The 12,850-nt window shown below is 38.4% G+C and overlaps 1 protein-coding gene across 5 annotated transcripts in view; it reads right to left on the minus strand.

Moving 5' to 3' along the window:
• Window positions 1-2,098: 2,098 nt before the first annotated feature.
• akt1 (v-akt murine thymoma viral oncogene homolog 1) overlaps window positions 2,099-12,850 on the minus strand; it is an 87,007-nt gene continuing 76,255 nt past the window's right edge. For 4 of the 5 annotated variants that reach the window (XM_031890768.1, XM_004917190.4, XM_004917191.4 and 1 more), the window contains exons 13-15: window positions 11,925-11,960; window positions 7,358-7,460; window positions 2,099-4,232 (exon numbers count right to left, since the gene is read on the minus strand). In XM_031890768.1, coding sequence (XP_031746628.1) covers window positions 4,153-4,232; window positions 7,358-7,460; window positions 11,925-11,960 — 219 coding nt within the window. In that variant the 3' untranslated portion in view covers window positions 2,099-4,152. The remainder of the gene's footprint in view (window positions 4,233-7,357; window positions 7,461-11,924; window positions 11,961-12,850) is intronic. The other variant, XM_002940717.5, reaches the window with a different exon arrangement.

Below are 12,850 nucleotides of genomic sequence, written 5' to 3' on the forward strand. Positions count from 1 at the left end.
AGCCAACAATATAGTTAAAAGACAAGACACATTGGGTAAAGCAGTTTTTATTTTATGCATCAAGAGGGGAAAACTGCATTGTGTTAAGTAAAAATGCTACTGTTTAAACATTAAAAAAAGTAATGACAGGGCTCTTGCAATTTGCCTGTTTTTTTTGTTTTTTTTTTTTAATTCATTGGGAAATTTAAGATTTTTTTTATTTTTTTTTTAAAAACGTGTTCCCCTCTAAGAAGAGAAAAAAAAAAGTAAAATAAAATAATAGTAATGAACTGCAGTAAATATTTATACAAAAAAAAAAATAATGGAAACAAAAATGTCTAGGAGAAAACAATCTATAACCAGGTACATTCATGTGCAAAAAGACATAGGTTCAGAATGGTTTTATAAAAATAATAAAAGTAACAATACAAAACGGGGAACATTACACTTGGAATAAAAAATAAACAAAACGATCTTCACTTATAACACCATTACATTATGTATCAGTCTTCATATTTTGGTAAAACACTGTAGTTTTAGGTTTTTTTGTAACTTTTACCTGTATATCACATCATTAAGTGCTGCCAGCAATGTTTTTCCCCATGGTCCTTCAATATATAATAGAAATAAATTCTGCCCTTTTTGAAATAACCCTGTATATAGATCTAAGGGAAGCCTATGAAACTGTCAGTGTAGCCTCTAGCAGAGGGCGCTAGGTTGGAGAAGCTAAATTAGTGCCGTCACCCAGCGTTTAGAGCAGAGAGATGCCTGCAGTTCTGCACTTTCTCCTATCTCATTTGCTAACACAAGTCTGCACTACGTCCTTCCACATTCTAATATTCTACCATTAAAAAAACTCAGAATCAATGGAATTCAACTTTACGTTTCTACGCTGCTTCCTGAAAATCAGCAATCGTTTCAGCGACTGTAACGTCGGGCGGTTTCCCTATTGGTTAGATCATTCACTTGCCTGGACTCCATTTGCAAGGAAATATGCGCATCAGTAGCTTTAGGAATGTTTAAAAAAAAAAAAAAAAACAGCAATTGAGCAAAGCCTAAAATATTAAATAATATGTACAGTTGGGTCATTTCATTAAATGTAAAAATAAAAAGGTGATGGGTTCTTAAGCCATTGGATCAATGACAATTTACACACAGTGCTTTGGATTCAATCATGCTTCACATTCAGGTAACAAACTTCTATCGACTTTCTGGTTTTCCCTCTTCTTCTTTTTTTTTTTTGCCTTTTTTGATTTAAAAAAAATGGTATTTAAAACAAAGAGCGGGAAAGCAATGAATTTGAAAGCATTGCATTATTCTCTTAGTTGCATTTCCAGCAGCCATTTGTCCCTCTGGATAACGCAATGGCTTTGAATATCAGCAGTTTTATTGCTAATTGCTTGGAGATATTGCAATCCCACATGTGCAACATGAGATCCCATGGTTAACATTAGCCACAATGGAATTCTAATTTCACTTTGCTGAAATTAATTTCTTGGTCCTTTTGGATTGTTTTGTCCCCTACAACTTAATCATGGTGCTAATTAAAATGTGCCTAAGTCCCTAAAGGTTGCCATTAGGTATATCCTGCATGGCCAGACTGTACCATCACATGACAATAACTAACCCACTGGCAGGCCCGGATTTGTGGCGAGGCCACAAAGGCCCGGGCCTAGGGCGGCAAAAATTTAGGGGCGGCATGCCGCCCCGCCGCAATAAAATGTGTAAGTTTGCCTCCCTTACGGAGCAACGGGGACCTCTCCCCACTGCTCCGTATCGGACTTTAAATGCTTGCGCATGCGCGCTCGCAACCAGGGGGTGGTGGTTCAGAGTTTGCGCATGCGCACACGGGGCGGTGGTTCCGCGTTCGCGCATGCGCACATGGGGGCGGTGGTTCCGCATTCGCGCATGCGCACACGGGGGGGGGGGGGCTTAGGGGCGACCAACGGGGGTGGCCTAGGGGCGCCGAAAGGACGAATCCGGCGCTGCCCACTGGCTGTAATACAGTGGACCATTTCTGACCAATGGCTGCAGCGTAAACTTGCACAGAATCAGCCAGAAATAGCTCAGAAGTAAGGTGGCACTGAGACTTTATCTACAGAAAAGTGCTCTAAGCTTATTTTGTTTTCAATTTACAGCTATGTGCTCAGTCATTCTATATTAAACGCCTGATTGTCCAATAATGAATGAGTTAATTTTTTTTTGGACCAAGAGCACCATTTTTAAATGGATTATCCAAGATGCAGACAGCAGCAACAAGCCTTAAAGTAACTTTCCATGAAATGAGATCAACTGGCCAACCAGGCATCTACAGATTAACTAAACTCTGGCGCACCAACTGTAACTAAACATAACACCCCCAGAATCAGCGCTGATAGGAGCTGAATTCAGAAACAGCGCTGGTAACGCAAGCGAACCATCAGTGCCGTAAATAAATGGCCATCACTACAAATACGTGGAAAAAAATAAAAATGATGACTATAGCATGGACTGGTATTTTCCATGCTTTCCTGACACAAGTACAGCTATACCTGGGAACGTCACACTGGTTGTGCCACAAGCAGGGAATCTGCTCTTACCACGGTTCTATGTATTAATCACGTAATCTTACTGACTGTATAAGGACAGCATTGATGAGCAGAGGGCACAATAGAATAATATTGTTGTGACGCGGCAGCGTTAGTGTAATAGTTGCAAGGTTGCCAAGTTTCTAGGTACGATTAGAGCCCTAATCCGTAAGTAATGTTGCACAGAAGAATTCCTTCCCTCACCCTTCTGAATAACAGCATATGCCTAAATTCCTATCAAGCGCTGGGAACTTGTCTATAAATATTCAACATTGTTAATGCAACTTGTATTTTAACATTATTTTGCCTTAATTTGGAAGGGGCAGATGGAGGAGCAATGACAATAACACAGTTTCTGCTGCTTTAAATGACATCTCTTAAAACCCCCTAAATGTAACACACAACAAGCATTTTATTTTTTCATTTCACTTTCAAGACCTCTCATTTTGTACAACATCTTTAGCACTTCGAGCTGTAGTTCCAAACAAGAACGGTTTCAGTTTCAGACTTCTGTTGCGTATGCAATAAAGTGAAAGACTTTAAGCACGAGAAACGATCCCACTATTCATAGAGACGTAGTGTTCTGTTTTCCTTTGTTTTTGTGTTTCTGATCAGACAGTGAAGTGATTCTAAGCACATCGGCACTTTCCTTTTCGCTAGGGTTTCCTCACTGTTTGAGTAGTTATTTAGATTCATGCTCTCCAATATGGATGGGGCGTTTTGTGGGCGTTAGCAGACAGGGATGCTGGGAGGCGTATGGAGGATATCCCTGCTCTGCTGCGGTAGCCTGGAAGTAATGGGTATATTAGATTTACCATTTAGGGTTATAACTGTGGAGGTACTGGCAGTTTTGCTAGAAAACCCAAAATCTCATCACGCATGCTACGGGAAAAGAAATGTACTCACTTTGCTAAGCCTGACTGATATGTATTGTCTTTCTACAGCAAGATAAGAACTCTTGTTTGATTATATACCTCACTGAGGCTATAAATGCTGGTCCTCTTGTTGGTTTGCCATTTAATGACATTTCACGGTTATAAAAAGTGACTAAAGTACTCAAAACATGTTCATTTTCTATTATTGCACTATCTACTATACCTTTTAATATTTCCTAACTACAATCCAATTGCCCACAGTTTGAATATTTAAACCTATGAAATAAATTAAAAATAATTATAATAAAAAAAAAAAAAGAAAAGCAAATGTTGCTGATGTTGTGGGATAACCAGGGCGGGCATGAAGATATTAACTTTATTTTAATTTATGATATGCTCACTCTTCATTTGTTCAGTTGATAGGTGATGAGCACATTCTCAGCCTGTGTGGAATCATCCGACACATAATATTAACGTTGACATATGTATGTACTGCCATACATACATGAGAAATCTTTCAAGGATGGCCTGGGTTTCTTTGTAAATGTGAAATGAGAGAACTGGTTCACATACAGACTTCATTTTCAGACATTCTCTAAATCCTTCTTTATGGTCATACAAACATAGTTTGTAATTCATAGGCTATTGAAAGTCCTGTACAAAGTCTGATGATCTTAGGTGCCCCAAAATGATGTCTGTGTTGCAATGGAAAAGAGACAGTTGCCGAGGAGCTAAGCATTTCCACTAGCAGAGTATGAAAACTGGGGGAAGTGCGGTCTTCTCTCGTTGTCAACAAATTCTAAATTGTCATCTGCAGGAAGACAAAATGCAATTAAAAAAAAAAGATGCATTTGGGTACTTGATGATGCGTTACAGTGCATGCCATTCATAAGGGATACAGGCATGATATTTATGGTGTACTTTTTATTTCTAAATTACACTGTTTACATAGCAAATAATTCACTCTACCATTTAAATGTTATTCTTGAACCAACAAATGTATTTTTTTTAGCTGTAATATTTGTGTAGGAGCCAGTGCTACACATTAGAACTACTTTCAGGTAATCTATGGTTTCTCCTACTCCCATGTAACTGGAGGAGTCCCAAGCTGGACTTGGATTTCTATTCTTGCTATTCTGATATCTACTATTTTTAGCAATACAGGTGTCAGGTAGCTGCTATCTTGCTCCCTTCCCATTCCTCTGCTGATCGGCTGCTGGGAGGGGGTGATATCACTCCAACTTGCAGCTCAGCAGTAAAGAGTGACTGAAGTTTATCAGAACACAGGTCACATGGCTGTGGCACCCTGGGAATGACAAATATGAGTTTAAATATAAAAAAAATCTGTTTGCTTTTTGTAAAAAGAATTTCAATGCAGGATTCTGCCTATTGGCCAACTTCATTGCTGCTTGTGCACTCTAACCAGTTGCATAAATAGAAAGATTATAGTTTAATTTCTCCCTTGCAATGGCAGAGGCAAACAGACTTGTCGTATCACGAATCTAACATACTGGTTATGATAGATTTGCAGAACTCTGTCACAAGCACAGGAAGCAGTGTCAGACTGACAGGAGAGACAGCCAATAGGAGTTAGCTTCTGCCAGTGTGAAAAAGCAACTGAGGTGTTTATAGGAGTCACAGGGTCTGTGCAGAAGTGAAGGATCAGCAGAGGGATGATTCTAAGGTTAATATCTCTTCAGCAGCACATTTCTTGTTAACCATGTATATGGCAAAGGTTGTTCTATTAATGTGAACTGGTAGATTTGTGTATGTTGTACAAAAGTGAACTACCCCTTTATGTAAGGAATAAAATGAGGACAAACTTCCTTCTGAGCAAGAAAGTGGTCAAACACACCTCGCCACACAAATGGTATTGGTCCATCTGACACTCGCACTTCATTTGGTACAGTATGAAAAAATCTTAGTGCATAAACTCAAAAGCACGGGGAGGCTTATTTAGTAATATCTAAATTTGTTTTTGTTTTTTATGTTTTTGTGCCAAAGTTTTACATTCAAGTTTTTTTGCACTTAATAAATATCATCTGGTATGAAAACATACAAGTTTAGCATATCCAAATTTTCATTTGTGAGTTTTAGTGCAAAAAAAAAAAAGTGAATTGCAGCAAAAATTTGAATTCAAACATTGATTAATCAGCCCTTTAATCTTTCCAGCCATGGACCTGTTAATCAGAACACGCGAATCCTATTGTCTGTAACTTTTTGCTGACGTATGTACGTGCACATAGGGACTGGGATGCAGCTGTACTGTTCGCAAGGCTATTAGTCAGCCCAGGTGGACTGTGCATGTTAAAGCTCTTTTTGTGGGAAACCAGCCATACAGCAAGTAGATTTGTATTCCTCTACTGTGGTACCATAACCCTGCTAATGTGAAATGCTGCACAGCCCACTGAGCCAATGAAGATGCCACATGGACATGGAGTTTCCTGAAACCTTTGGAGGTAAATTATCCTATTTAAACTAAAGCTGCTCAACCAAAGCAGGTTGAAGTATTAAAACTACTTGTAGTCGGGGTAGTTACCCTGTAAAGTTTATTGACTCGCTGAAATATAAAACAAAGTGACCTAGCAGAAATAGCAGGGGAGTAGCAGTGCAGCATGTACTGATGTGGTTATTAAATTACTCTGGGGGATGTATCTAGGCATGTGTCCTGGTAATCCACATTCTGTTATTTAGAGTGGGTGTTAAGTGTGGACAATATCCAATAAGAAACAAGAAACACAGAACAGTTTAAGGTTTCACAGGATATTTCGTCTTTTTGATCATGTGTCAGTGAGACTGTGAGGAGACACAATGAAACACTGCTCTGCATCAGACATAAAAAGAATCAAGTCTTTGGATACTGTAGAACTTTAGACTGTATTAGAGATTATAAAGCAAGAGAGTATTGCTGTTAAACAACTGCTCTGCTAGTCAGGTTTTATGGCCAGAATACTCACTGTGTTTGTAACTGAGCTTTGTCACACTGTCCACATTTCTGAACCTTTTTTATATCACTGCAGCTCTAAAAGCCCTTAAAGGAAAACTATACCCTTAAAGGAAAACTATACTATACCCCCAGAATGAATACTTAACCAACAGATAGTTTATATAATGTTAAGTGACCTATTAAAGAATCCCACCAAGCTGGAATATATATCAGTAAATATTGTCCTTTTACATCCTTTCCCTTGATCCACCATTTTGTTTTGGTCTGTGTGCTCCCTCAGAGATCACCTGACAGGAAATAATGCAGCTCTAACTGTAACAGGAAGTAGTGTGCGAGCAAAAGGCAGAACTCTGCCCATTCATTGGCTGATGGGGCCTAGCACATATGTGTGCCTTGGCTTGTTTGTGTGCACTGTGAATCCTATGATCCCAGGAGGCGGCCCCTGATTCTTAAAATGCCAATTTTCTATTTAGGAGTACCCCATAGCACATACTGCTAAAAAAGTATATTTTTATGAAAGTGGTTTATTTAGATGAAGCAGGGTTTTACATATGAGCTTGTTTATGCAATATGTTTTTATAGAGACCTACATTGTTTGGGGATATCACCCTAAGACATCATTTCAAATCATATTAGTCAAGCAAAATAAAATTTACATATACTATATAAATGTTTAGAATCTTGTTTCCTTAATTCTTTTCGATTCCACATTTAAAACATATAGGAAGGTGCCATTTTGTAGAAACTCTTATAAAGACAAGCTTTGCATTATCCCAAAATTACATGTATGCAAATAAAAGTGCCAGAAATTGCTGTGCCTGAGGCATGGAGGGGGAAGGCAAAATATGATTGACAGATGAGATTTTTAAATAGGTTATAATCGATATAGACGTTTTAATAAAAAAAAAAAAAAAAAAGAATTTGAGTTTCATGTTTTATTTGAAATTCCATATATATTTAATTTAAAAGAAACTGAATGTAACAAATACCTTGGTCAGGTGGTGTTATGGTGATCATTTGCGCTGTGAATTCCTCATCAAAATACCTTGTGTCTGTTTCTGACGTTACTTGTGGCTTAAATGGAGGTATAAGCTGAAAAACAAAACATAACATATTCTGTATATATATTGTGTGCAGGAGAGAATGTATGTCCTTGCTATTCACGCCAGATTTCTCATCCAGAGCACAGCAAAATAGTAGTACATGGGTTCATGGTTTATCACACCCTTAATTCATTTATATACTTTGCCTTGCAAGTGTCCACATACTTCCAACACTGCAGCTGCACATTTTAGGCAGCAAGATAACTGATTTACTCATAGCCAATGACAGTCCCATAGGAAAGGTAAAACACCTTATTCAGAGGATGCAGCAGCTTAGAGTGTATGAAAAAGCAGTGCTGACTTATGTGTCGCTTACAACCATTTTTATACAATTTCTGCATTTCACCAACATCCAAAAATAAACATTCTGATTATCCTAGGGGTAAATATTTTCCTGAAAAGCAGCTGCTCAGTCATCCCTTCGTTTATGTTCCTGCTATTTTTATTTAGTATGCTTCCTAAGCTTGGGCACAGAAGCGAACATTGCTGCTTAGGGTTGCCACCTTTCCGGTTCTGACCCAGACTGCCCGATTTCCCAAATTAGGGAAACCAGGCAATATTCACTGACATTGACATAGCGATCGGGCAATCGCCGATCACCGCGTCATAGCCCTGCCCCCATGACGTCACTGGCCCGTTGCTTCCCCGCCCCCCGTGATGTCACCCCTGCCCGGTGAAGAAAACCGGAAGAGGTGGCAACCATATTGCTGCTTCATTTTCCATTCTAACACTTGCTGTCAATTGACTCATGCAACAGTACAAGTATGGGATCTGGAAATCCAGAAAGTTCTGAAATATAGCAACATTGTTTCCTATAGTGTCCTAATTAAACAACCACTTTTGCATTTTCGACTGGCATTTTCTATAAGACATTCCCTTAGCTTGAAGTTAGCTAAGCTAAAACAAATCAGCGATCATTATAAAAAGACAGTTTTTAATGTATAAATGTAAAGTGATTATGCTGTAAACAAAGAAAGGAAAAACAATATCAACACTAAAAAATGTTATGTTTTCCCAAAAAAAATCTCAGCTCTATTTATAGAACAATAACTAAGCTCAAGCTGCTTGACTGCATTTGCTGGGAGTGCATGTAGTATTATTGATATGGGATCAGTTATCTAGAAACCAGTTATTCAGAAAGTTCCCATAGACTCCATTATAATTAACTTATTCAGATTTTTAAAAACGATTTTCTTTTTCTCTCTAATAAAAAAAACAGTACCTTGTACTTGATCCCAACTAAGATATAATCATTATTGGTAAATCAATCCCATTGGGTTTACTTAATGTTTAAATGATCTTTAGCAGACTTGAGGTATGGCGATGCAAATTACAGAAAACCCCATGTCCCAAGCATTCTGCATAACAGGTCCCATACCTGTACTAGGTACTAAATTAGTAGTGTAAATCTACCCCAAAGCCTAAGCCACTTCCCCATAGGCTGAACTGGGAGTTGGCCTGCTGGGAGGTTTTCATTTAATAGCTAACAACTGATTAAGACTTTTTTTTCAAACTCACATACTATGCAACTGTATTTCTTGGGTGAAAAAAAACTTCTATAGGAAAAACAAAAACCTGTTCATGGCTTCAGCTGTACAATATCAGGACATCAGCCAGAAGCAGCATAAGCTACCAGTGCCAAAGGAAATCCATTCCCACTCATTCATTTAAAAGATTAAGAACAGCAAATATGCATAATGTATAATCCTATCAAAATAATTCTTATATTTCCATAGCAGCAATCACTAAATTACCTTGAGCTACCAAAGCAAAAACAGGGAGAGAGAAACAAGAATTCTAACATGTCATAAGACTTTTCTTCTGACTCTTGCAAAAAAAAAAAAAAAAAAAGAAGAAAATCCAGACATACAGCTTATAGTGGTAAATAAATGTTGCAACAAAGTTTACTAACATTTCTGGCTACTGCTACCCAGGATGTGGACACAGCCTTAGTAGAATGTGGTTAAGCCTACAGGAACCAGCCTGCTATGTCACAGCAATGCAGCTAGTAGCCATGTCACTGCTGTCTGTGTCTTCTAAAACTACACAAAATATTTACAATTCCACTAGACTCTGTAGTTACTAAATAGAATAGGCTATAGCTCATACCAGACTAAGCACACAATTTCCAAAGACTCCTTTTTGGGATCTAGATAAAATGATACTACATATCCTTCGTGTCTATATGAACTACACATAGTAGTCATTTCGGTTGACTTTAGAAAGAAGATCTTGCATCACCAGGACATGGAGTTTCTAAACTCTGCAAGTGGAAAAAATGGTCCCCACAATACAAATTATAATTCTACGTATCAGTGAAAGGCTTTTTCCAGGCTTTCCAAATGCTTCTTTTAAAAGAGTCAGTCTATTACTCTTTAAAACATAAAAGCCCCAACATGGAACCCCAGGCTCATGCTTTGACAGTCAATGCATAAAGGACTAACACCCATGGAAATTCTAAGCCTCAGAACAAAAGCCATTGTAAGGCTGATAGGCCATCTAACAAAACGAAATTCCAGAGAGGAACGTCTATGTAACACAATAAAACATAAAGTAGGAAAATTTGGGGCCATTTTATAAACACATGAAAAAAGCACCAGTAAAATATACCCTACGTGTTATGGTGCATGAAAGGGATTCATGGTGCTAATAAAAGTATTTCCCCAATTTCTCTGTTTTTGCATATTCTTCTACAAAATGTCATCAAATCTTTTTGTTAGTACCTGTATATGAATTAAGTGAGGGGGAAAAAAGACAACACCAGTATGGTGTCTTGTAATTTGGGTGTACATGATAATGAATTGTAGTCATAACATAGAAAAGAAAAAAAAAAAAGAATGAATGGTCTGCACTGTCCCATATAGTTATCAGCTTCTAACTTGAACCTTAAATAGTCACAACAAAGATTTTTAGAGATACATTATTCTACATTCAAAGCATTCTCCTCTGGAGAAAAAGTCGTAGAAACCTATCATTCTGGACAGAGTTGCACAGTTATTGCTATATATTATATATATATATATATATATATAAATAAATCATTTGGCAAAGCAGAAACCGCTGCTCATTAAGAAGAACATTTGAATTAATCTATAGTTCACAAAATCACACTCTCAAGACGTAGAAGAATTTTTCATGATCTGATGAATCAGAAACAGAACTTTCTGGATAATGCGTGGCTTAAACCAAACACAGCACATGTGATGGCGGCTGACACAGGACTTGGAAGCATAAATTCCTCTTTCTATCAGCATTGTGTAAAATATTTAAGCACATTTTCTTGCTCCAAATATAAAATTAGATAAAGATTGTAACTATGCAAACTTTACGCTGGTTTCCTAAAGGAGTTTCTCACTTAAAATCTATTAATGAAATCTAATAGGCCTCCCTGACATTTTTCAAATGTTATCCCCTGTCTCGAAATTTCCTGCCAGATGACTTGATTTTTAGATGCTGCTTTTGAAGACAAGTGCAGTGAAAGGCAATCAGCACTGGCATCAGAAAAAAGAGCTCTCAAACACATGTACAGCTTGTGCTCCTATTATTTGGGCACACAAACATGACTTTAGTAAATCAAATAAATCAGTAAAGATCTGATTTACTAAAGTCATACCAGGACTGGTATATACCTCACGACCACAAAGAAAAGCAAATACATGCTTCTAGCCTTTGGCCTTTATTTTTGCAAAGCCTGAGTCTGCATTTTTTGATACAGAGAAATGCCTTAAAGGACATGTAAACCCCACACACAAAAATGTAATCAGTGAACAGCCTCTTTGAAATCTTTCAATACCTGCCACTCTGGTTGCCCAGAGGTTAATAGGAAGGCAGCAGCATCCCCTTAATCACTTAGATTTCCTTTTCCTCCTGAAACCCACACGGCCCCCTCCCTCAGGAATTTGCTTTGATTCCTGGCTTGCCAGACATGCTCAGTTGTTCTAAACTCAGATTACTAAACACGCCCCCAGTCTAGCAGCCAGTGAAGAGAGGGCATTGCTGGTTCCCAACTCAGCTCTAGCTTCCTGAGCTCAGCTTTACCATTACAGAGCTCAAACAAAGCAGAACTTTTATCAGAGACAGTTGTGCCTGTGTGAGCCTGTATTATTGATGAAATGTATGCTGAATAAGGGTCTGTGTGTGTGTGTATGCTGTTTGCAGATTTAAATGTAACTGATTATTTATCAGAGGAAAAATGGCCACCGGGTGAAAGCTGCTATTTGCTTTAGGAAAATGTGATGGTGCTGGCAAACGGAGGGGATATATGCAGTACAAATGATGCCATTTGGGTGGGGCAGACGTGCCCAACTGATATACATTGTAGGCAAATATAGGCTTTACATGTCCTTTAAAAAGAAGAGGGTCTCTCAACAGCATCTTATACAGGTGCAAAGTAGGGTGTGAAAGAGAAGAGCTTTAGGGATCAAATATTCTAAAATAAAATATAAAAACGTACTTCAACTTTGCTTTGTTTTGTGACCACTGACAGCATCTAGAAGACAGGAAAATTCTGCTGTACAGTCTATGAAAAGTTAGGGTCATCTTAAAATAGCAACTAATGAGATATCCCCACATAAAATTAAAAAAAAAAAAAAGTTTGAAGGAGAAAGAAAGCTAAATCAGTGGGGGTGCTAATTGTTAGGTAAATGTTAGGCACCCCCCAGTGATTGTAATCACTTACCTGATACCCCGAGCTGGTGCTCCTGTTAGCAGAAGACTGCACCGATTCGGGGTATATGCGAGTGAGCGCACCTCTTCCTCCTATCTTCTTTCTTCAGAATCCCGGGGCCAATGCATGCGCAACTGAGCAAAAAAGTTGCTTTTTTTTGTTAAAGTCGGCTTTTCACTCTACTGCGCAAGTGATAAGATCAAAGAAGGAAGAGGGAGCGCTCTCCCACACACACGCGGGCCGTTGTAGTTTTCTCCTAACAGGAGCATCAGCCAGGGGTTTCAGATAAGTGATTAAGTCACTGAGGGGTGTCTAACATTTTGGCACCCCCTAGTAATGTAGCCTTTCCTTCTCCTTTAACAGTATGTAATGTTACAAGCAAACTTGAAAGACTCATCCAGGAACCTGCTACAAAGGAAAAAGAAAGACCAACCAAATACTATACCAACCATGTCTGGGCTAAACACCCGAGTACCAGTACTGCCTGTCAATGAACGAAGAGCCTGTAGAGTGCTTATTTACTAAAATGCTGCACCAAGCAAACCAACTTTAATGTGCTTTTAATTGAACCAATGGTTAACCAAAGGTTAAAACCCTTAGCAGGGGAGCTCAGTAGAAACCATTTCAGTGGTTAAGTGGTATGTGCCTGTCATCATCTTTAACTGCCACAGACATAGGGGCAGATGTATCAAAATCTCAGATTAGAGTTCACT

This window comes from Xenopus tropicalis, chromosome 8 (genome assembly GCF_000004195.4).
Source record: "Xenopus tropicalis strain Nigerian chromosome 8, UCB_Xtro_10.0, whole genome shotgun sequence".
NCBI classification, from domain to species: domain Eukaryota; kingdom Metazoa; phylum Chordata; class Amphibia; order Anura; family Pipidae; genus Xenopus; species Xenopus tropicalis.